We start from the raw sequence: 26,297 nt of genomic DNA, 5'->3' as shown, positions 1-26,297 counted from the left end.
ATCCATCTCGTGGACCACACCGATCAACAAAAAATGCGTAGCAGTCCTCATGAGATGTCATAAATGCCACGAGTCAAGAGTTGTGGTGCCTTCCAGCTAAAAAGATATTTTCATCTCCCAACTGCATGGACCCCACCGTATTGATGGTTGTATGGATCAGTTTAAATTACTATACCGTACGTGAAGAATCCATTTCGGGTGCCTAAAATGGAACATATGTAGGCAATCACATAGGAGGAGAATCTTATATGCGATCCTACTCGTATGTTATCCTTCTCTTTCCCAAGAGCGGATTAGCTGTTACCGGGTAATAGCATAGTGGGTGTTACCCTTACTGTGTGGGGCCCACCTTCCTGAATTTGTTTCATATACATGCTTATTATTATTATTATTATTTTCGGATCATTTAAGGACGTTGTCCTCAAACTTAAGCAGATCCAAATCTCGTGTAGACCATATTATTGGAAGAAGTGGTGAATAACCATTAAAATCCTTTTGTAGGCCACTAAAGTTTTGGATCAAGTTAATCTTTGTAATTTCCTATCATCCAGTTGTGGTTGACCTTACCAATGGGTTGGATGACAAATAAACATTACGGATCTACTTAAGTGGGCCTTGGGAAGTTTTTAATGGTGAATGTTCAATCATCATTGTTTCTTGTGGTGTGGTCCAACTGAGATTTGGATGTGCTTAAGTTTTGGGAAGTCAACCTCAAATGTGCTGGAAAAATGAATGGACAGAGTGGATATAGAACATATCATCAAGGTGGGCCCTACGGGGAGGGTAACACCCACTAAGCTGTTACGTGGGTAACACCTAATCCCCGACCCTTTTTCCCTACTTTGAGCATATAATTTTTTATTTTATTTTATTTTATGTTTTTTTGGGGGTGTTAGCATGGACATCGAAAAGGAATATGATAATTACCCATTTATTTTGAAGAAAGGCTGTAAAATGGATTGTTAGAATTATTTGATTATTGAGCCTTTTGATTGTGGCCCATCCCTGGCTGGGCCCATGCCTTTCCTGGTAGAAACACGAGGACATTGTGAAGGAAGGTATCCTGCATTGTGAATGTATCCCACCACATTGATGTTATGAAAGCGAAGTTTTGGAGTGTGCTTTCTTTTCTTCTTTCTTCTTCTTCTTTTTTTTTTTGTTTTTTTCCTTATCCTTCTCGTAAGATTCCTTTTTCTCCCACTTGATGGAAATATAGGCCACACTTTCATTATTTTCCATTCCACGTTATTATTACATTTTCAATTCTCACAGGGATTTCCACTTGTGTCTAGAGAGAGAGAGAGAGAGAGAGAGAGAGATTTCCTTCTTCCTTTCATCTTCTTCTTCCTTCTTCTTCTACTCCATCATCACAAGTGCAGTGTGGTCCACTGGTTTGGAGAGCTTACGTCACCCTCTTCCTCTACCACTCTCTCAGCTCCCTCCACCTACAATAGATAAGGGAGAGACCTCTTGATTTAGAAGGTATCAAACTCTTCATTGTAGAAATCTATCCACGTGATCGTGATCACTTCAAGGTAATATCTTAACCATCCATGTTTAGACCATTATTAGAAATCTGACTTATTGCACATGAAATGTTCATAGGAATTGGATCCTTAAAAGTACAAGGTTTCCATTGTGTTTATACCCGAAAGATCCAACACCGGCTCACCCCACCAAGAAAATGAGATGCTCTGAAAATCATGCCAATCCAACCATCAACTGCACCACCATGCAAATTTGGAGGCTTATGTTGTGGCCCACTTAATGATTAGATTAGCCTGATATCTAAGTCGTCCAATTTTTTTTATGGTGGACCATCCTTGTGGATGGTTTAGATTACATGCACCGTGATGGTCTGACTCTTATCTAGCGTCCTTGTACCTGATGGCTATATATTTCTCTAATCCCTCCTTATTGAGCGCCACAGATGGAAAAATGATTGTGATAATTCATTTTAATTGATATCACTCTTTGTTCAATTGATATGAATTATATGGGAAAATGATTGTGATCATTCGTTTATTCTTTGTTCGATCTTAAATTATTTCAATATATATGAATTGTACATCAAACATGTCCTTAGCTAATACTTAAACAAGTATATATTGATCTTGATGGGTAACCCTACACAGTAACTTAATTAGTTCTTTTAAAAGCGTTCGTCATGTTAGATGCAAGAACAAGGCAGCTTACGTACACAACACCCATGTGCTAGCAGGACACAAACACATGAAATCTAATCCATTCACAGAAGAGGGAAATGGAGATGCAAATTGAAGTAGAACCATCTTGGCTGCAATTGATTGCCTGCCGCTTGTTGCTTAGTCCATTCATGGATGGACCCCACTTGGTTCCCCTCCCACCTAAAAAAAAAAAAAAACAACACCCACTGACATAGAATCCTATATGATATTCTCAGTTGAATGTGGACATTAGGTTAATTTTGATCGTTACCCGTTTGTTTGAAGCTTGTTGCTTGGACGGAGAGTTTCATCCGATGCCATATTTAGACAGTTGCCCTAGGGCAACAGATCCGATGATCCACCCACAAAGCCACATGGCCTGGTCAAACAATAGACACTCAAGCATGAGGACAAGCTACAAACAGAAAATGGGCCAACAGGCCTACTATACTAAATTTTAGGGATTTTTCCAATTGACAGCTGCCTTTTGTGCCCACCTGAAACTGGCCCCATCCCCTGAAACTGACAGAGTGGTTAACCCAATACATCATGGTGGGCCCATGAATAACGTTTGTGGTTCAATACACACTGTTTCCTGCCATGTGGCACACTTCAGATCTACCTCAGTTTTTAGCCCACACCCTAAAATGATTTGGTGAAACTGGTGGAATGGGTAGAATTGTCAGAGACATCACTGTGGAGCTAAGTATTATAAGGGGTAGCCACTCAATCTCCACTCCTTGCATACATAAATGATAACGAATCTCTACATATTACTGTGCCACGACTCTAAAGGCCTGCGTGAGGTAAGTATATTATCAACACAATCCAACTGTTTTGCCAACTTATTTTGGAGGATGAGCCTAAAAATGAGGCTGATCCAAAGCTAAGTGTATCACAACAATAGAAATAGTGGAGATAATGACACCGACTTTTGAAACCTACCTAGGCTCACCATGTTGTTTATGAGAAATCCACCTTATCCATCCATTTTGCCGGCTCATACTAGAGATAGGGAGAAAATAAGGCAAATCCAGAATTGAAGTTGGCCACAAAGCATGAAACAATGGAGAAGGCATGCAATACCTACCGTTGATACCTTCTTGGGTCCATTATTATGTTTATAAGCCATATCCAAAACACTTGAACCATGTAGGTAGGGCTCACCCAGGTGGAAATAGTAGGGAGGGAAATGGCTACGGCTGAAAGCTTATTGGGTCCATTATTATGTTTATATGCCATCCAAACTGCTTGACCCATGATGTAGGTAGGGCTCACCATGGTGCATGTTCAGAAATCCACGTTTCCGATCTATTTTTTCAACTCATGTTACTAGGCCCAAAAAATGAAGTTGATCCAAAACTTAAGTGAGCTACATTAAAGAAAATATTCGAGATTGAATGACCACCATGGAAATATTCTTTCCCGGGCTCATCATGCTATTTATGTGTCATCCAAACCAGCCATAAGATCATTCTCACCCCCTAAAATCATACGGAGAAAGTGGTGGACCGGGTGGATCTTCCAAAAAGATCACCGTTGGCCTCATGACTATTTCAATCATGGGCATTCAATACCACTATTTCAAGTAGTGTGACTCACTTTTTTTTTTTTTTTTTTTTTCAAAAAAAACGAGAGTGGTATATTTCATTTCTGGACAAAAATTACAGATTTTTCAGGTCTTCGTAGGAAAAAAGGACCTACAGAAGACCTATCGTAAAAAAGCCGAGACATCCAGGCTGAAAGAGGCAAAACCAAAAAGGAACACCAAATTAAAGAGACTCAAGGCCTTAATTCTCCCTCTCTCTCATCGATCCAAGGCCAACCTTGTCCAGGAAGAGTAGACCTCTCACCTGCTGAGGCAAATCCGCCCTGCTGGAAGTAAAGAAACGAGCTTGGGACACACTTCCTTCATGCACGAGCGCATCATCTGACGCGTTTCCCTTCCTGAACACGTGTCTGAACTCCACCGAGGCGAGATCCCGAAGTCTATTGGATATGGCTCTCCATCCATTCCATTACCAACCGATGTTTGCTTCCTCATTAAAGACCTTAATCACCAAATCTGAATCTAACTCCACCACAATTTTGGAAAAACCTTTTTCCAAACACTGAAGAAGCCCATCATGAGCCGCTCGAACCTCAGCTCCTATATTCGACATCACACCATAACCAGAAGAGAAACCAAATATGAATTCTCCCTTCTCATTTCTACATACACCGCCACCCCCAGCCAAGCCCAGATTTCCCCTAGAGGACCCGTCAACATTAACTTTCACCCAACCGACAGGGGGTTTCTGCCATAAGACCACAAACTGCTACGTTGGATGTAGCTGCACATACCTCCTTTTGATATCTTCATTCCTGCTGGTGGTCAGCCACTAAGAGACTTTCGCGATAACTGATTGAGTCTTCATAGCTCTATTGTGACTCACTTGAGTGTTGGATTTGCCTCATAATTAGGCCTACACCCTAAAATGAATTGGCGAATATAGTGGGCCACAAATGTTTTAATATGGGCTGGTATTGTGTCAACAATGGGAGTTCAAGACCATTGTTTCAAGTCGTGTGGTCCACTTCAATGTTGAATTTATCTCTTATTTGTACCCACCTCCTAAAATGAGCTAACAAAAATAGTGAACGGGGTGGATTTCTGAAAAATATCATAGTGGGCCACACGAGTTTTTGGAGCTCCTTGATCACTTGAGTTTTGGATGTTCATCATATTTAGGCCCACCAACTAGAATGAGCTAGAAAAAATGGTGAATGGGATGGATTTTTGAAAAACATCATGATGGAAATAGTGGGCGTTCAATCCTGCTATTGCAAATCACATGTCTCCACTTGAGTGTTGATGTAACGCCCTGAAAATCGGGAGTCGAGCAGGAGCCCAACACCCAAGTTCCAACACATCACTTATGCAACATAGATAATGATGATTTAATGTTGTCCGTATTAGTGCATTAAACATGAGCGAGATGATACCAAAACAGCATATCATACTCCAGAGATAATTGAATTACGCAAGCGGAAGACTATGATAAGTATATAAAGCATATAAGTGATTTTAGGTCTCCTAAGTATAATCATGTTATCAGGTCAATTTATTACACGTAAGATTCCAAAATATACAAAATGTGTAATGTTATCTAGTCAGCATCCTAGTGATCTCCATCGATCAGAACATGGGCTACATAGACCCGCCCGATAGCTGCATATAGGAGAACTCCTCCTCATCATCATAAAAGTTCGGCTCCGCTACGTAAGCATCGTCATCATCTGCAACTACAACAGGGTCTGGTTGGTGTTTAAAGCACCGTCCCAGAACGTGGGAGTAAGTGATCAACTCAGTGAAGCTATAAAGCAAAGGTTAACATGTTATCAATTCAGTCAAGCAGTAATGATAAAGCAATACAACACTCATATCCTAAGTACTCTAATTAATGCAAGGATGATATGTGATAATGATGTATGCCCTCGCCTGCACTCCCTTTGCGACATCATCTCACGATCGCGGCATGCAACACTCCGCTGTGCTCAACTCCAATGCCAAAGGCACATGTAATGCGGTGCATGTGCGTGATTAGCCAAGTTCTGAATTAAGCATATTCATACAGCAGTATTGGGAAGCTAAGGTACCTCCCTTAAATCATTTCCCAAACAATGATCCATCTAGGGTCGTCAATCCTAGTTAATCTCATACGATAACAGTTCTAGGTCACTACGGAGAGGCTTGTCACCATCAACGCAGGCCTAGTTTATACTCGAGGTTACTATGGAAAGGCTCATCACCTTAACGTAATCCTAGTGTATACTCGAGGTCACTATGGGCTCGTCACCTGATCATAGGCCGACAACTCAAATACAGTGTCTCATACCATCGTATTCGGCTCACGAGTTGGTTTGCTCACTGGTCACTACGGGGAGGCTCGTCGCCCCAGCGTAGGCCGACAATTCGACCACGGTGTCCCATACCACTATGTCCGACTCATGAGTCTTAGCGGATCGAGGTACTAAGGTTAAACAGGCTTTTCACTGGTGAGTGTGGTACCTTAAATTCAAGCAGTAGCGTCCATTCATGGCGAACATATATTGGACAAATCAGGTTACTTGACAAGCTCGACTAGTACAAGCGTACGTTGAATTAGTCGACATGGAGCGCGTACGCACCCCTCGTGGCCTAACCACTGTCGGTAATCACCGTACGACTTGGATTCATCGGATGTATTCGTCGTGGCTAAAACAGTTTGGCCACCGACAGTGAACCATTACCGATTACCTGGACTACATCGTAGCCCCAATCACACTTCAAGCAATGGCATTCACATGTGATAGTCAAAGACAGCATGTGACAACCAATTTCCGTATCCATCTCTTTTAAGCATTTCAACAAACACGTAGTACATATGTTATCATACATAGGCATTCCATACATAAATCACCTAGTAGCAAGATAGATTACATAAAGGAAACTGTAACTATAGATGAGGGAGTTGAGAACCCTATCTCCACACCCTTATTAAATACATCACATAGAGCATATCTCATTCAGGCATTTTATCAAACACTTAGACAACACATATTACATACATATAATAAGTTAGTTAAAACACATATTATAGCAAATCCTTCCACATAGGAGTTGCCACACGTACAACCATCATGTGTTCCCAAACATTCATCACAACAAGCACAAATCATAATTCATATCCATTAAGACATTTCAACAAACACATAGAATCCATTTCAAATAAATATAGTTTACATATATGTGAAATATATGGGAAACATTGTATCTAGGCATACTTGATAGCAATCAAGTCAGACATAAATCATTGCTGACATTGAAAGCCTTGAAAATCATAACCTAAACGTTTATAGTCTGCACCTTACGCCGGTAGACTCGTAACGAACTCAGTTCGAACACTAACTCGTCGTCTACGGCACAAGGACAACCTATAATATGAAATAGGTTAGTTGTTTCACCTTTTTTTCTACTTGAATCCCTAAAACAGATTAGGGTTAGAATTTCTTACCCAAGAATAGAATCAGAATCGCTGGAATAGTGATACGGTAATGGTGGTTAAGCATGTGGAGTGGCAGGGAGAAATCCCAGGAACGATCTCGCACTTTCTCACACACTTTCTCTCTCTTTCCTTCACTCTTTGCTCTCTTCTCTCTCCTAGGGTTGGAAATTCGTATGGCATGAGAGAGAGAGAGGGTTTAAGGCCCTTATATAGACCCAGAACTGATAGGAATGGCCCCAGGGCCATGGTGTACTTAGGTTATAGCCAAATAGTGGCTACTTCGATCTAACGGAGCATATTTAGAGGCCCATTTTCTACGTACAGTCTGGAAAAAGTTCTCTAAAAATGGATCTATGTCAGGCTAAGTTTTTAGTCCGATCGGATTTATAGATCGACCATGGCGAACCAGTTTCGGTTCAACGGTCATCGCCACTCAATAAGGGTCACAAGTACACTGTCATGTGTATGAAGTTTTCCCTAATCTGAGGATATATTTGGATTAGATTCTGACGGTCTGAAACCTTAGAATTGGCCTGCAAGCGAACGACTCAATTCACTTAAGTTTCAGTTCATTTTCTAACAGAATTCGCGTTTCTCACACACTTCGCTCCGGGCTCAAGTTGTGCATTTCGGGATACTATCTGGACTTGATTTCCGAGGTGGTAGTCAAGTCCAACAAAGCGGTCACAACTATATAGTTTTGGGATAATCGGACTTTCGACGCGCGGTCCAGGTCCGATACGGAGTTTCAGTGCGCTCCCAAGAGCAACTGGGTTTAGAGATTGATCCTATGTTTCTATGTAATGTAGCGTTAACGGTTCAACTCATTTTGAGTCTTACAAATCGCATTTAAAGTGATTAGTGTCAATTTCACAGGTAATCTAGTTTAGCACTTAGTTAATTCTCGTCTAATTTCTAAAGGATTTGGTCCTTAGTGATTTCTGCCTGAGGTGGTACTCGGGTTTTTGTACGAATTTTTTTAAGACATTACAGTTGATCTACCTCATATTTAGGCTTGCCCATTAAAATGATATAACAAAATGGTGGATTGGGTGGATTTTAAAAAACATCACCGTGGGCTAGCAGTGTTTCAATAGTAGGAGTTTAATAGTATTTATTCAAGTCATGTGGCCCACTTGAGTGTTGGATTTGTTTGGATCCATCCCCAAAAAAATGAGTTGGCAAAAATGGTGGATGGGTTGGATTTCTCAGAAACATCACCACCGTGGGCTACTGAGTTTTTAATACTCCTCTATTCTTTCTAAGATGGGTGTTCAATATCACTATTTGAATCCATATGACACTCTTGAGTTTTGAATCTTCATCATATTTGGGCCTATCAACTAGAAAATGAACCAGAAAAACTGGTGGATGGGTTGCATTTCTGAAAAATATCACAGTGGGCCACACAGTTTCAATGACAAACAACAATGTGCATTTAATACCACTATTGTAAGTCATCAGGCACAGTTAAGTGTTGGATCTGACTCATATTTGGTCTCACCCCTTAAAATAAACTGATGAAAATGGTGGATGGGGTGATTTCTTGAAAATAACATGGTGGGCCACACGACTATTTCAGCGAAAATCACAATTTGTTTCAACAGTCGACATTCAATACTCTCTATTCAAGCCACGTTCCCACTTGAGTTTTGGATCTGCCTCATTTTTGTGCCCGCCCCCTAAAATCATATGGCAAAACTAGTGGACGGGAAGGATCTTTCAAAAACATCATGGTGGGTCCCATAACTGTTTCGATGGGGTACGCTGGTGTTGTTTCAATGGTGGGCATTTAATAGCCACTATTTACCATGGTCTGGCCCACTCAAATTTTATATCTACCTTATCTTTAGGCTCATACCCTAAATTGATCTGAAAAAACTAGTGAACGGTGTGGATTTCTCTCAAACATCATGATGGGCCCTAACTATTTCAATGGTGGGGGACATTGTTTAAATAGTGGGTGTACAATACCCGCTGTTTCTAACCATATGATCCACTTATCTATTTCATTTTTGGCTCACTCCTTAAAATTATTTAGTAAAACTGGTGGACGACATGGATCCTACTTTTGGTTGAAATCACCAAATTACCATGCCTAAAAATTTAAACGCCTAAACTTTAGAACACTTAAATCACAGTCCCAAAATCAAATTGGTTGAAGAATTCGAGCTACCCATTCATGGACAATGCTTTCTGAACAAGGACAGTTGAAATTTTCCATCTCAACAATTCAAAAATTGTCAATCAATCCTTGAGTAAAATCTTCCAATTGGGCCCATAAGATTAAAAATCTATTTAAGGGTGACAGATCTGATGGGTCTTCCGATAAGTATTTCTTTGAATCAAACAGGGATGTTGTTCATCGCTTGCAAGGTCATTTGCTGCTCAGCCTGGATAGATTTGAGTTATGGGGCCTACCTGAATTGATCCTAATTGTGCCAGATGATCCTCTGCCCAAACAGACCATTTGTTCCATTTATACCCGTGTGTTTAAAAACTTAATGCAATGCATTCATCAGACTTGTTAAAATTCCCCTGTTCTAGTACTCGACATGCTTGCGGGCAATCCAGTCTGTCCATTCGGTGGACCGCACCTATAAGCAAAAATGTGCAATAGTAATCACAGTAATGTTAGAAATTCGAAGGACATGCTCAGTAGCTTTCATGGAAGGCTTAGTAACACTTGACCCTCCTAGTACAGGAGTTATCCTCAAAGCCTTTCCTTTATCCTTAAGTTACCCCAGCCGGCAAATGGTGGCTTCTGCGGATGACTTGTTGTTCATGGCTAAGGGAGACTTCGTTGTTGCATTTCCCATTGCCATGACGGTTGTGACATCTGTAATGGAACGGTTGGTTGCTGATTTGTCATTCGGGAAGGTTGTTGCAAAGGATGCTGCACCGTTGCTTCTTGTTTTTTTCCCGGACAATCGATTATTGCTATATTGGATTGAATAATATTTGCACCAGTCATTTCAAAAAAGGAATCACGATCAATCCCCATTGCCCCTATTCTGTAAAACTTAAGAAGGCTTTTGTCAATGTTCTCCAGTATGATGTTCTTGAAAACGACACGATTCTAAGTAGAACGAGATTTAGTACTGTGTCACTTGCAATACACATCCATTTTCAATTCCTCAGCTAATGGGACCTTTAGGTAATCCGGGAGTTTAATAAATTTGACTTCCAATTGGAGGTCAAAGATCTCCTCGGCATTAAAGATGTCGAAGGAGTACTGCCTTGAGGACTCGGGGGCACCTTTTTAGGGGTTAACACCGGTAGAGGTTTTAATATCGGAGCATTACAAGGTCGGACCCTCGTAGGGGCATTTGCCAATTACCTCCGCCATAGCAGCTTCTCAGTCAACTTCATGGTCTTTGCACAGTTGTGTGGGGGTTATTTCCGTCATGTCTAGTTCATAATTCAGTTCGTGATAAAACATGCCCCGTGATGCATTCATACGGTGTTTCTCCTCTTAGAAAATCCACTAGTATCAGGTGGCTCTAATTGACAACTCAAACAAGTCACCAAAACGTATGCCCTCAAACTTCTTGCGAAGCTCAAAGTTCATGTCTTTTAAGGTGAGTCTGGTGAACTCATCTTCATGAAGGATCACCAAGTACTAATTTTTAGCACTTTTGAAACAACTGATGAATTGCTCAGCCATTTCTACAGGCAATTGGCAAAGTTTAGACAAATGACCATTAAAACCTCTGGCTCGATTCAGGGGAATTGCATATGAAACCTCTCCTCCATATCAAGCCAAGTTTGGATTGAATTGATCAAAGGTTTATGTACCATGTAAAGGCTGCTCCCATCAAGGAATTCCAAACAACCTCAATGTCAAGAAATCATAATGCAATACTTGACCACATTGCATGGTGAAGTAACCGATATGCTAAAACGTGGAAGTCTCAACCTTTTCGAAGAATAGGATAAACTCAGGGAACCTAAATCCAGTAGGTAACTCAAAGTATTAATATACCCAGTTAGGATAAGATTTCCTGTACACTAGTCAAGCAATTCGCCAACTGTTCAGCTGGATGTTGTACTCCTAAATAAATCCTATGTCATCGTCTTGGCCGAGCAGTCGTTGCAGCAACGCAAGGTATGACCTTTGTATCACTTGATCAATGGTCGAGGAGGTGGTGGGATCAGATGTTGCTCCCGGGTATCTCAACCCTCTAGTAGCCTTGTTAAATGGTTGGTGTGATTAGAGGTTGCTCCTGGGTATATCAACCCTCTAGTAGCCTTGCTAAATGGTCAGTGTGAATAGAGGTTGCTCCCCTAGGTTCTTGGCCATCGGGTAGTAATTGTGCAGCGTCAGCCAAGTGGCCAGCTTCTCCCCCGAGATTATCAATGCATGCTTGGAGTTATCCCTTAGGTATACATAGGTTTTGGGCAACGAATTTCGATTGGCTGTAAGGCCAGCCATTTTGGTCGTTTCTCCTCACCACCGATGGTCATGGTATAGGACGACCTTGGAGTTTGGTCTAGCTGACCCTTGTAGGGAGCTTGGTCTGTTGTTCTGCTTTCAAATCCAAAGGGAGATTGGGAGCAGGCTGAATATTCATGATGTCAAAAGCCACTCAAAGAAACTTTCGACCGCCCTTTTGAATGTCTCTACTTTTATCTAATTGCCCTTTGCGATCTACCTTATGTGTCCTTGCATCTAAAGGAAGCGTATGGCAACATCTCTGAAGACTAGTTGGGAAGAGAATCATGAGTCCACGTCGACGGGTTCAATGCAATGTCCTTTGTCTTATGGCTATTCTATAGTGTAAAGGATAGAACTATCCTTTTTTGATTTAGGAGGCATCTTGCTCTATTGAGGAATACTAAAGATAGTATACCATGTCCCATCAAGCATGTCAAAAAATATATTTCTCATAATTCAATCAAATATGAGGCCACATATGTTAACAAAGGCCCGTATTCGATTAAACGTGTGTGGTTAGGTTAGTGCAGGTATGCCAGAGTCATACTCGACTTGAGTTTGATTGAACACTAGTGACCCCAACGCTAGGACATACCAATTAAATTTCATGAATTTGTGGAATTAGGCACCTTCTCATCCACCAATTGCTATAGCAATCAGGCAATTTAAAAGGGTAGGGGTGAATGGATTCTTTTTGACTTGCACTGAGGACTTTTCTCTGAATGGTGATAGTAGGGTTTGTATTTTTTAATAAAACAATGACGGATAGAAAAGATTAAAACTAAAGGCTAACAATGTTAATTTATTAATCTATATGTGAAGCATGGTACAATCATCAAATGAACAATAAAATCAGAGAAACAAAAGATAAATACCTGTGATCGCCTATGTGAATAAAAAATCGAGTTAAATAGTCAACAGGATATAACCGATGGTTTAATCTTCCAAATAAGGAGTCGGTTGATTGGGAATCCAATGACAGGAGGTCGTGAATATTTATAATACTCCTAACTGTACTATAGTGAAGCCACTACATAGTAACGATCTAAGCTAACCTAAACATTAGATGTTCTATAGTGTAGTTGGATAGAAGTGGAGGAATCTCAACTAAGATAAGTAACATTGCTCTATGTATGAGAGAATATGTTTGGCATGGGGTCCTGAGTTCTTCATCATGTGCTCCTTATATAGCTCGGGAGGAAGCAAACCCTCATTGGATTTTCTTGTTGATCCAAGATCCTTGGTGATCACGATGCATTGTTGTTCCCTAATCATCCCAGACTTGCGAATGAGGTCTCCAGGGTTACGATACAAAATTGTTTTTAGATCTCCTTACCAGCATGGCTATAGAGATCCCAGACATTATGGGATCAATCTCATTATATCCAGATTCCTTACGGTGTCTTTGATTTCTTTGAGAAGAAACCATTTCTTGAACTTTCTTAATCGTCACGAGAGCACCAATCGTCTATAGGAGGATCTCTTATTTTTTGCAAGATTATGTAAGATAGCCTTGCCGAGCATATCCAATTTAAGATATTACCGCTATCTTGGTAGGTCTTTATAGAATTGTCGTGCACGCTGCTTCGATCACACATACCACTTGTATAATGGCTACATGTCATTCGTCACAGTGTTTTATCTACAAACCGGCATACAATTGTGCATCATTCTACTTTTGGCAGGTAACATGGCACTGAAGGATATGGGGCAAAAGATATCCTTGGTATGTGACTAGAATTTCGTCCATCATTTAATAAGAAGCGTTGACATATGGTAGCATCTTATTGGTATGTGTGGATAGAGCTGTACACGAACTGAGTTAGCTCGGTTAACTCGCTCGACTCGACTTAAAAAAGCTTGATTCGACTAGGTTCGAAACTGAGTTCGAGCGAAGTCAAGCTAATTTTTTGAGCTTGCCCGAGCTCGACTAGACTCGGATCGAAACCCAACTCGAATCAAACTCAGATCAAACTAGTTCGGTGACTTTGTTATTTTGATATTGATGTTACTCAGCAAGTGTTTGATGAAATGACTCAACAAAGTGTCAGCTTGTGGCAAGGAAGGTATGGATATCAAACAAATACCCTTGTATCTTGATTTTTATGTTGCCTACAGAGTGTTTGATGAAATACCTGTAAATCGATGCTGCTGCTTTACATTCCGTGAGAATTTGAAGGTGCACTCCATGTGTTTAAGAAAATGTTGTAGAGGCTTGATCTTAGCTCAAACTCGGCCTGAACTGGCCCAATCTGCTAATCGAACCAAGCCAAGCTAGCCAGTTAGGCTTGAGGACCGAGCAGAGCCGAGTTCGAGCTAGGCTCAGCTTGACCGAGTCGTGCTGTGCCAAGCTCGACTCAGTTTGACTCGTGCACACCTCTATGTGTGGACGTGTCAGGGTGGTTGTAAACAAGTGGGCCCCACATTTAGATGACCCCATATTGATGTAGGCCCACCTAATGGATGGTCCACATCAAAGGTCGGCCCATTATGATAAATAACCCACATCCAAAGTGGGTTGCCGTGATAGACAACTCACTTCAAAGGTGGAACTTACATAATGGATGGTCCACATCAAAGGTAGGATCCACATGATGTGCAGTGGACATTCAAGCTAGCCCCACATGATGGACAAAGGTCGGCCCCTAATGATGAATGGCCAATATCCAAGGCGAGCCCTGCATAATTGGCAACCCACATTGAAGGTGGGGCCCACATGATAGGTAGTCCACATCAAAGGTGGGCTCCACATGATGGCTAATTAATAATGGTGGGTCTCACATGATGGATGATCCACATCAAAGCTCCGCCCTAATAGTGAGTGGCCCATATCCAAGGCGGACCCCACATGATGGACAACCCAGATCAGAGGTGGGGCTCACATGATTGATGGTCCACATCAAAGGTGGGTTCCACATGATGGGCAGTGGATATTGAAGGTGGGCCCCACATGATGGATGACAAATATCAAAGGTGGGCCCCACATGATGGATGACAAATATCAAAGGTGGGCCCTATAATGAATGGTGCACATTAAGGCCCATTTGGATACCACCAAATAAGCTACCTTTTCTACTCACAACAATAGATAAGTACGTTTGGTTTATGATCAATTATATGTAACATTTTTACTTAATGTTACTTAATCACTTCATCTTAATAAGTAGAAACCAAGTTAAGCAACTTGAGGATTAAGTAGCTTATCTTAAGTAACTTATAATCCAACCGCCCTTAAAGGTCATCCCCTAATGATGAATGGGCCACATCAAAGGTGGGACCCACACAATGAACGGTCTATGTCAAAGGTTGGCCCCAAATGATGGACGGTGGATGTGTGGGGACCAAATAGATGTGAGGGATAATTACTTATGATGTTCGAAGCCAAACATGATTTTCTAATTTTTGGCTGATAAGTATGCCGTTTACCAAGCTTATTTATCTATTGAATAAGTAGAAACTAAAATAAGTTGCTTATCTAAAGTTACTTACCATCCAAATGCCCCCTAGATATGCAACATTGTGGCATATATGGGTGCTTGGAGCTAAATCATAGCAATGATTAGTGCATGTGGGATCCTTGAAGATGGATAATAAACATGTGGCAAATGTGGCATATGCAAGCGTTGAAGCTGAAATATAGCACATGTGGCACATGTGAGGTGCTTGAGGTTGTATGGTGGCACATATGGCACAAGACATACATTTGCACATTTGACACATGTGGGCCCTTTGAGAACTTGTGCACGTTGGCACATGTGGGTTACAAGAAAAGATAGAATGGTAGAACATGTGGCACAGTGGCAGGTGTGAGGCACAATGAAGATAGATGGTGCCACATTTGAGTTTAACTCCATTTTCCTTCCATAGTGGGAAAATGGCCTCCCTTCAAATGAGTGGATGTGTGAGAATACATTAAAAATAGTTTTCAATAAAGACAGAAAATGGCAAAAGATGTTTCACATAAATTGCAAAAAAAAAAAAAAAAAAAAACAAACAAACAAACAAACTCAACAAACAACTAAAAGTTAGTTTCACAGGATTGTTTTCTTTCCTTTCATTAATCCAAACAAGCCCTTGTGATATTAGTAATAAAAAACATGCAGAATAAGATTTTGTCAAGGTAATCCTGTCAAATCAATACTCGAGAAAATCACCAGCAGTTTCCATAAAAATTAGAATCATCTGCATATATATATAGATGGAGACAGCCAATTATATCAACTCACGTGTTGGGCTCTCATTGGCTTATTATATAGTGAAGAATCTAAGATAGATGGAATATGAACAGGCAATAATAGAAGAGGATATCATAGATGGAACATATATAGGCAATGATAGATCGTGGATAATTTTGTATGTGATCTTGAAATCCTTCTCTTTCCCTTATTTTGAACATCTCTAATTTTTTTTCTTGTGATTTCCCTGTTAGGAACAAGGAATGGCAGAAGCAGTTGTATCCGGCTTTCTTCAACTAGTTATTGAAAAACTAGCATCGCCAATCCTAGAAAAGTGTGAACTGTTATGGGGTTTTCACAAGGAGCTGGAAAATCTAAGAAGCAGGCTATCAACAATACAAGCAGTGCTTGAAGATGCGGAGGAGCAGCCAGTAAAGAGCAAGGCGTTACAGAATTGGCTGGGAAAGCTTAAAGATGTGGTTTATGATGCAGAAGACATATTGGATGAGTTCACAATCGAAGCGGAAGCAGAAGTGGAAGCTAAATGCAGAAAAGTGGAGATTGGTGATTGCATTACGAAGGCATTCAACTTCTTTTCGTCATGTAACCCACTGGTATCCCGTTCAAATATGGTGGATAAGATAAAGGAGATAGAACAGAGATTAGATGCAATTGCTGAGGAGAGGTCTAAATTCCATTTGATAGGGGGAGAACGGGTGTCGGATATTAGAGGTCGAGAACCAACTGACTCGTTTGTAATTGAATCAGATGTTTATGGAAGGGAAGAAGATAAGAGAAGGGTAATGGAATTACTGATTAATGAGGATTACATAGAGGATGTTACAGTCATCCCCATAGTCGGTATGGGGGGCCTTGGGAAGACCACACTCGCTCAATTAGCTTACAATGAAATGAGCATAGCAATGCATTTTGTACTAAGAATGTGGGTTTGTGTGTCGGATGATTTCAATGTCAGTAAGGTGACAAAAGATATCATAGAGTCAGCAACCCATAGCAAATGTGATCTCCAAAGCGTGGATCAGCTGCAGCATCGCCTAAGAGAATTGCTGAGGGGGAAGAAGTTTTTACTTGTGTTGGATGATGTGTGGGATGAAAATTCCATGAACTGGGATCGATTGAAACAATTCCTCAGAGGAGGTGCAAGGGGTAGTAAAATCATCGTAACTACCCGTATTGAAAAAGTTGCTATAATCATGGGCACTCTCCCTCCGTACCATTTGCCAAGATTATCAGATGATGATTGTTGGTCTCTGTTCAAGCAGCGGGCATTTGGGCATGGAAGACAAGAACATCCAAACCTTATAATGCTTGGAAAGGAAATTGTGAAGAAGTGTGGGGGCGTCCCTTTGGCGGCGAAGGCACTCGGAAGCTTGATGCACTTCAAAACAGAGGAAAGAGAGTGGTTGTTTGTCAAAGAAAGTGACATTTGGAATCTACCCGAAGAAGAGAATCACATTTTAACTGCTTTGAGGTTGAGTTATTATCATCTTCCACCACATTTGAAGCAATGCTTTGCATACTGCTCAATATTTCCGAAAGATCATATAATTGTGAAGAAGAAGCTAATCCAACTATGGATGGCAGAAGGTTTTATTAAATCATCAAACGGAAGAAAACAAATGGAAGACATCGGTGGAGAGTGTTTCAATAATCTATTATGGCGGTCCTTCTTTCAGGATGTTGAGAAAAATGAAGATGGGAATATAATAAGGTGCAAGATGCATGACCTCGTGCATGATCTTGCATGCTCTGTTGCTGGAAATGAATGCTCGATTGTGCAGGTCAAGAATGCAATGAGTATCCCTAACATATCTCGTCGTTTGTTGTTGGAGTGTGGGTATAACATAAGTGTCCTAACAGACCCAGAGCCCTCAAGGAGAGCAAACCATTTGCGAACGCTGCTTGTGCTTGGAAGTCAGTATTTCAGCATTTCTCATAATGTTTTGGTACATTTTATGTTCTTACGTGTGCTAGATTTAAACCGTGTGAATGTCACCATGGAGTTGTTGGTTTCAATCAGCAGGTTGAAGCACTTAAGATACCTCGACATGTCTATTACTCAAATACGAGCCCTTCCTGAATCCATTTGCACCCTTTACCATTTGCAAACCTTAAGAATCTTCAGGTGTTGTAATCTTGCAGAGTTACCTAGGGACATGAGCAAAATGACTAGCCTAAGACATCTTGAAATGAGTGGATATAATAAATTGACACATATGCCAGCTAATATAGGACAATTAAAGTTCCTTCAGACCTTGCCAATATTCATAGTTGGTAAGGATAGTGGAAGTGGTATAAGAGAGCTGAAAGGTCTAAACCTTGGAGGAGAATTGACTATTCGAAACCTCGAGAATGTGATGTGTGCAGCAGATGCCCAGGAAGCAAACTTGAAGGATAAGCCAAACCTTCATAAGTTACGCTTTTCATGGGGTCAGGATATTGATCTTCAGTTGGAAGGAAATGTTGAGCAAACCCTTGAAGGTCTCCGACCACATCCAAATCTCAAAAGGTTGACTGTGGAAGAGTACATGGGTGTCAGATTTCCGCATTGGATGTGTTCTTCATCACTTCCAAATCTGATTGAAGTTTCAGTGATTAATTGCAGAAGATGCGAACGACTCCCCCTGGTCAGCCGCTCACCATTCATTAAAGTTCTTGTGATACAAGGAATGTATGCTTTGAAATCTATTGACAACCATTTCTCTGGCGGTGATGATGTTACAGAGGGATTTCAGTCACTGAAAGAACTCAGCTTGATAGATATGCCTAATTTACAGGAGTGGTCAGGACTCGATGGAAGAGAAGTACTCCCTCACATTGTCAAATTAACTGTATTGGGATGTCCAAAGTTAACAATGCTTCCATACCTTCCATCTCTAAAAAAATTAGAATTGAAGGATGGTAATGAGATGTTGTTAGGTTTAGTGGCAAACCTATCCTCACTTTCCTCCCTCAAGGTTGAAGGTTTCAAGGAGCTAAGGTCGCTGCCAGATGGGTTGTTTGAAGACCAAACCCATCTCTCCAGTCTATATATTGAGGAATGCCCAAAGCTAGATTCTGTATCTAGGGAGCTTGGAAACCTTGCTGCTCTAGAGACTCTGTATATTTCAGGCTGCAGTATGTTGGTATCTTTGCCAGAGGAGTTACAAAACCTCACCTCTCTCCGTCAGCTGTCGATTATTGAGTGCAATGGTCTAACGTCCTTGAGACTACAAGGCTTGAGCTCTCTTCAACATCTATCAATCGAGGGGTGTCAAAGCTTAACGAGTTTGATGGGGGGACTGCAACACCTCACTGCCTTACAATACTTGCTCATTACTGAATGTCCGGAGCTGGCATATTTACCAGAGGGTATGCAACACCTCACTGCCTTACGATACTTGTACATTAATAATTGTCCGGAGCTGGCATATTTACCAGAGGTTATGCAACACCTTACTTCCCTTCAACACCTCACCATCAAGAGCTGTCAGAAGTTGACATGTTTGCCGGAAGGGGTACGACATGTCACAACACTGGATTATCTATCAATCGGTGGAATGACTCCGCCGGAGTGGATAGGAAACCTGTCCTCGCTTCGAAGTTTGCAGACTGACGGTTGTGATAAATTGACATGTTTGCCATCAGGGTTGCAATTCCTTACAAACCTCCAAATTCTAAAAATCTGGAATTGGCAAAGTCTAACGGCTCTGCCGGAGTGGATAGGAAACCTCTCCTCACTTCGATTTTTGGAAATTGAATATTGTCCTCGATTGGAGTGTTTGCCATCAGGGTTGCAACTGCTAACAAATCTCCAACGTCTAACAGTCATAAGCTGTCGCCAATTAGAGAAGCGATGCGAGAAGGAGAAAGGCGAGGATTGGCACTACATATCACACATCCCAGATATCCAGATTTACAAGACTGTCCCCATTTAAGATTGTAAGCACCACTTTTCACTCAAAACTTATTCTTGCTTTATAATTTGCGAATTTTTACTGGAAATCTCTTTACTAATAATATGATTGGGAATTTTATAAAATACTACATCATTAAGAATCTATTTACATCTTGGTACCTTTCTAAAATTATCTTCGCATTAAACTACCTCACTAACCAATTTGTCAAAGGGGTGCCTTATGTCATGTTTTTCATTAAATGACAAAAATGCCTATCCTTAATGATTTATTTCAATTACTTAAATGTAAATACCATGTTTATGAGGTGTTTTTTGTTGAAAGCTGTTGGTAGCGAGGGGCTATTGGTCAGTGCTCTATGGATTTATTTGCCATATCATTTTATGGCATGATTCAAAAATTAAGTCACATCCAAATCTCAGGTGGACCAAGGAAATAGTGGTCTTTAAGCACCCACAATTAAAAACTTCTTAGAGGCCCCCGAAAGCTTTGGATCAAGCTTATGTTTATTATTGGGAAATGCTTTTTAAGAGGAGAAATTGCAATATTGCTCACCTTTGCTTTTCTTTACAACAAAGTGGAGAATCAAAAGTTGCGGGGTCCATGTGGTATGTGTTTCACATCCAACCCTCCAACATTTGCACACTAATATTATTATTATACTGAGGAAAAATATGAAAAATCTAACCATAAAGTGGGCTAATCCATAAAAAAGTAATGTACACCATTCAAAATTCTCAATTTAAGTGCAGCCCATCAGCTAATATGATTGACCTCATATTTTGGTCATGTTATCACCATGGTGTGGTGCATATGTTGGATGGTTTGGATGTTATACATATACTACGTGGGCCTACAAGTATCGAGTTTCACTACTTACTAAGAAAAAATGGGAGTATTTTTGTAATTTCATCCCTCAAAAAGCATCACCTCATAATTTTTAATTGTAGAGGCTTTATTTGGTAAAATATAGATTCCTCAAGAATTTGCGGTAAAACTCCCAAAAAAATAGAGGTCACTTCAGTCATTTCAACTGACCAAAAGGCAATCTTACGTGCTACCTTTAGTCAAGACCCTGTCTACTAAAAATGCTTGACTTACTCTCAGTAGATGTATTATCATTTTAATTAATTGTACTTCTTCAGGAGTGCGATGGAGCCACACATGGGCATCAAACACCGGAGACAATTCAGGAGCTCATGACAATAATTATCTAAGGTTAATGCTACCTTGAATGCTTGCATGGTTGAAGTTACACTGCAAATGATCAATTCAAATCTAAGGTAATTAACTTTAAGATTATTCATTTAAAATATTGTTGGAATGAAATTAAGTCATTAAGGCCTAGCTCTGATAAAAATAAAATTTTAAATGTGAAAAATCATGCAGTTTATAGTATTTTTGTTACATTATTTGATCTGAAAATATTTTAGGCTTGTTTGAATTGATGGAGTCCAAAGAGTAGAATTGAAAGGAAAATTCGACATCTAAGGAAAATAGTGGATGAGGAAGTCCATGGAAAAGAATCCTAAAAAGGTTGCCTATGTTACTTTCCATGATTTTACGGGCCCGTTTGGATACCACAAAATAAGTTACTTTTTCTACTTACAACAGTAGTTAATTAACTTAATTCAGATAAGTTTGGTTTATGATTAGTTATAAGTAACTTTTTTTTACTTAAAATCACTTAATCACTTCATTTAGTTTTTTAGGCTTTTCTACTTTTCATAGTTACTGAAGAGAGCCGCCAGGATAGACGAAAGAGAGGAGAAGCTGATAAGTATGTTGTTAACCAAACATACTTATCTGCTTAACTTATGATCCAAATGCCCACTAAGGGAAATGTGGAATGATCACTAATGAAAAAGTGATATTTACCTCTCAAAAAGTGTGGAAATGTGGATAATCAAGGTCTTTGGAAGAAAAGGAAAACGCTCTTTTTTAAGGAAAACTGTAGAAAAGAAAATAGTTTCCCACATGTTACTTTATTGACGCTACAGATGGAAAACATCACATCAGCACTTTTGCACACTTATTTTTCGCATTCCACCAATCCAAACAGGCAGGCCAATCATCCTTTTATGGACTATCTCAAATTTTTGGTAGATGCAATGTAGGGTTCCTGGATTGCCTTTTATGGTTAACTGTATGTGTTTGGCAAACCAATCATTTAAACACCATCATTTCATTGTGGAATGGGAGTGGGACTCGAGAAAATGAGATGAAAGGGCCTAGCAGCAAACATGCCATTGTGGAACACTTGTGGGAGACTGAGCAAGACATCTGGTGGTTAAACCAAAAATCATGCCAGTCTGCTTATTAGGTAGGTGACAAGCATATGTTGAATGTGAATCAATAGTTATTTTCTTTGCAAAGTTTCCAATTTTTTATTACAAAAGTGGCACAACTGGTGTGTGGAGGACACTGAGTTTTGGAAGTTCATATTTGCAATGGAACGTTATGTTTAGATAATTTTAGGTTTCCTAACAGGGCTCTCTCCCCTTCTGATCCACCATGTGATGATTCAAATTGTTCATCCATAAGTTCCAACTGAAGATGGTCCATACATAGAAAGTCTTACTTATCTAAAAGCAACTTGAAACAATGGTCTACATGTTATGTGAACTTGAAGATATCAGATCAGTTAGATTTATCTCATGGGGGCGGACATATATTATGGGACCTTCTAGATGTATGGTTTGGATCATCACATCATGGGGTGAATGGGCAAGCCGATTGGGCAAGCCTTGATAGCAAATCTCATTTAGTGCTAGACTTTCATTGGATTAATAATCAAATTTTCTACTCTTTTTTCTTTATTTTTATCTGGATCTTTTTGCTGATGTGTTTCTTAGTCATGTTTGAATGCTTGTTGCGTTCTCTGATACACACACACACACACACACACACACACACACACACACACACACACACAAACTTCGGTTTTGATCATCGCATCCTATTGAATACTGTGGGTAAGATGATTGAGAATTGATCACCTACCAGCAATAACGGGACTAGTTCTTGTTCCATAACATATTTATGGCCAAAATGCCATTTGTGTAGGAAATTAGTACTATGAAAAACTATAGGCCTCCCTTCTCAAAAATCAGGCTGATCAGGTCACTAGGTGTGCATTCCAATGCCTGGTAATCTTCATGGTGATGCCTACCATTTTCATAGTACTGGTGTCAATTATACACAGCTGGAATGTACTATGTCGACAAGATTCAACACCATGAGTTGTGGTAACTTGCTTGTGGGTAATCAGTTCTGACGATGATTTCTTAAATTGTTATATGATGGTTCCTTAATACTGACAGATTTATTTATTTTGGTAGGGCCTTTCAGGATTAGAGATATGTTTAAGGATGAAAGTCGTTATTGAAGGAGGGAATTCTTGGCTATTACAAATGATGTCAAGATTTTCTTGGCCTTTGGAAAGTGCATTCTTTCCTCGAAGCCAAGCTCTATTTTGAATGAGTTAAGGTTGTGATCTTGCTTCTTGGAAATTTCGTGTGTATATTCCTAGTAGTTGGTTTAATTATATTGTTGACTCTCTTGCAAAGGGGTCCATAGATATCTTTTATTAGTGACTCTTATCCATTGCCTTGATTTATTTTCTTATCTTCTCTTTGTATTGGGGATTCCTATCCAATGTCTTGATGGATTTTGTTTCTTTCCTGCTTTTCTATTGTTTAATAGGATTTCATTCATATTTAAAAATTGAAATAGATAGACAAAAATGAATTTTTTTGATTCATTGGAATTTTTTTAAATCATTATTTTATTGGTTTTTGTGATTAAAAATAATAATTCTAGCATTGAATCATGTGATATATACATAACCATTTTCACGGCTTAAACTGAATGTTAAAAACTAATTTTTAAATAATCAAAACACACCATGGCATTTAAAACAAGTAAATTATTGAATTGATTTTGCTATCATGAGGTTCAATAACCCACTTGTGTTTATAATTGTGCTTGTGGACATGCCATTGCACTTGCAAATATGGCACGTGTACAAGATCAAGCTCTCCATGAGATGGCCCACACGTCTTGAATCATCTAATGTGGGCCATGGTATACAAAACAGGGGACGGAATGACAGATAGAGGTTAATTTAAAATCATTTAGACCTGCTTTGATGTTTTTGGTTTTCGTGATTGAAAAAAAAAATTTTATTATATAGTGTTGAATCATGTTATATAGTTAGCCATTTTTCATGCCCTTAGCTAAACTGAGTGAAAGCCTGGATTTTTGGACCAAAAGGGGAAGGGGAAGGAGCAGCCCTAGACCTGCATGAGATAAAGGAGGATTTATTCAATCACATAGTTTGGGCTCCTAGAATATGGTGCCCTTGTGACAATCTATTTGATTGTAAGCTCAGATCTCACATGCATTTTTCATATTGGAACATGCAATGGCATCAATATGAGGAGGGGTCTACATGCATGTGGAATAGTGAACCTCTGTATACAATATATCCTGTTTTGTATTTTTGTGACGAAGGCAACATGCTTGTGGGGCCCTATGGATCCACAAGCAAGCACACAAGCTAACATGGCACATATGTAATATTCAAGCTTTCCAGGAAGTGGGGGATGCTATTTTATCTTCTGGCCAAATAATCAATCTGGTCCACTTGGGTGGGCCATAATGTAAAACAACCAGAGGGCTAAAACATCCTGATGTATAGACTGGCATGGCTTTTGGGCTAGGGCACTAAATTGGTGGGGATCACATGATGGAAGGCCTGGATGTCTAATACATGCTCTGGATTTGCACATGTCTTTGCACATAGATGTGCTTGGCTGTACGCAAGGGATTAACTAACCTCTTATCATTACTCCCTACAATCAATGTAAATCAATAGAACCAAAATACCCGTCCGCATTACCTGAGTTCTTATTTGGAGGTTTGCTAAGTGTGTGTGCCAGGGAGCCCAACTACATGTCATCTGTTGTATTTATTTTAGAATACATATTAAGTAGCTATTCAAGTCTGAGATATTAACTGTTATGCTAGTTACAATTAATCAAATGGGTTTTATGTGCTATACTTATGTTCAAGGAATTGATCTGCCATTGTATTTTACTGTTTGGTTGGGTATTGCTCCATTTACTTTCTTGTTCATACTCAAAATTTTACAATGCCAAACAGTTGGGACAGGAATACTAAGTTCAATGGGCCGTTGCCAAATAACAGGTTTCAAGAACTCAGGGGATTCCACAAAAGGGATTTTCATTTGGATGGCAGAATGGATGTCTTGTTCAAAATATAGTTTAAAATCCCAAAAACTTGACTCGACTTGATGCTCAATCAGTTCAGGTTGACATGAGGACTCGGACAAAACTTGACTCAATATTTAATAATTATAAAATAAAAAATCAAGATTGGTAGTAAAAAAATATTTACATGTAGTATATAAGCAACATAAAATAGGAAAACAAACAGTAAGATACTGAATAGGATGAGGGTTAAGGGAGGGCAAGTGACTAATTCTCACCAGCTCTTCTACACACGCACACACATATATATAAATAAACCTTTTACCAAAGTAAGTGACTCTGTTTGAGTCACCGTGAGTCGTGTTGAGTCAGCTGAGTTAGCAGATTGACTCGATGGGTTTCTCTGAGTTGGAACCAAGCCACTTCTAGAACTGAGTTCCTGTTGACCCAGTTCAATATCTTACCAAGTCAATAGGCCCAGTTTTTTTTTCAAGTTAGTGAGTTTTAGAACTATGCTTCCAAATGTAGATGCTATTTGTCACTTGGGTTTGTTTTGTGAGAAAAATGTGTTGGGAAGCGCGGAAGGTGAGCCCTCAAGATCTGACGGTCTACACGATGTTTGGAACCTTTACAAAGCAGAAGAACGGTGCTCCAACGGCCCGCCTATCTACTACTGGAGCAGATGGAACTATTCACACCTCTGATCCTACGGTATATAGTGGTCCGGGATTGCGATCTATGGATCAGATCGTTCCAAGGACAAGCTAAGATGGACAGACTCTCGTGCACAATGTTTCTCTTTCCATATACTCTCAGTATTTTGTATATCTTCTTTTTATGCGAGAGAGAGCGCATGCTTTTTATAGGAAAGGAGGGGAGTTTAGATGAGACCATATCATCCGGTCTTATCCCTATCTCATATCATAAATCAAATTCAATTTTGAATTTGAAACATAACCGAAAAGGAGAAAGGTCGGAAGACGCCTAAACATATGAGACCCACCCACTAGTGATTGCTCACCAGTGGGATTTTCCGTTTTCAGCTAGGATGGGTTCCTCTTGAACTACATCGAGTGTGTGAGATATGTCGTCATCGTCCAGAAGGCATCGCACTGCTCGGGACCAGTCTTCGTAGTTGTTGCCGTCGAAATGTTGTCCTTTTAGCTGTTCAGCGATTAACGCTTTGGTGGCCATCTCTACATTGCATGAGTATCACTACTTAGCTATGATCTAAGGTATTGACACTAATCATCAGCATTTCTACGTGTTATATAAAATTTCAAAGTATAAAAGTAGTTAACACATCTTAATGAGATCTGA

General features: G+C 39.9%; 1 protein-coding gene across 1 annotated transcript; it reads left to right on the top strand.

Moving 5' to 3' along the window:
* The first annotated feature begins 1,274 nt into the window (after nucleotides 1-1,274).
* Nucleotides 1,275-21,018, top strand: LOC131228135 (putative disease resistance protein RGA4). The gene is made up of 4 exons (XM_058223966.1): nucleotides 1,275-1,535; nucleotides 16,081-18,842; nucleotides 18,915-19,768; nucleotides 20,889-21,018. The coding sequence occupies exons 2-3, from the start codon at nucleotides 16,090-16,092 to the stop codon at nucleotides 19,762-19,764; spliced, it is 3,603 nt and encodes a 1,200-aa protein (XP_058079949.1). The 5' UTR covers nucleotides 1,275-1,535; nucleotides 16,081-16,089; the 3' UTR covers nucleotides 19,765-19,768; nucleotides 20,889-21,018.
* The last annotated feature ends 5,279 nt before the right edge of the window (nucleotides 21,019-26,297 follow it).

This window comes from Magnolia sinica, chromosome 15, assembly GCF_029962835.1.
Source record: "Magnolia sinica isolate HGM2019 chromosome 15, MsV1, whole genome shotgun sequence".
NCBI classification, from domain to species: Eukaryota; Viridiplantae; Streptophyta; class Magnoliopsida; order Magnoliales; family Magnoliaceae; genus Magnolia; species Magnolia sinica.
This window is presented reverse-complemented; position numbering and strand designations above follow the sequence as displayed.

What these genes read in the sequence shown, in the direction of transcription:
- LOC131228135 (XM_058223966.1), top strand. Translation starts at nt 16,090, where the DNA reads ATGGCAGAAGCAGTTGTATCCGGCTTTCTTCAACTAGTTATTGAAAAA. An exon ending in CTAAGGTCGCTGCCAGATGG is followed by an intron (nt 18,843 to 18,914) that starts GTTGTTTGAAGA and finishes TTCTGTATCTAG; the next exon opens with GGAGCTTGGAAACCTTGCTG.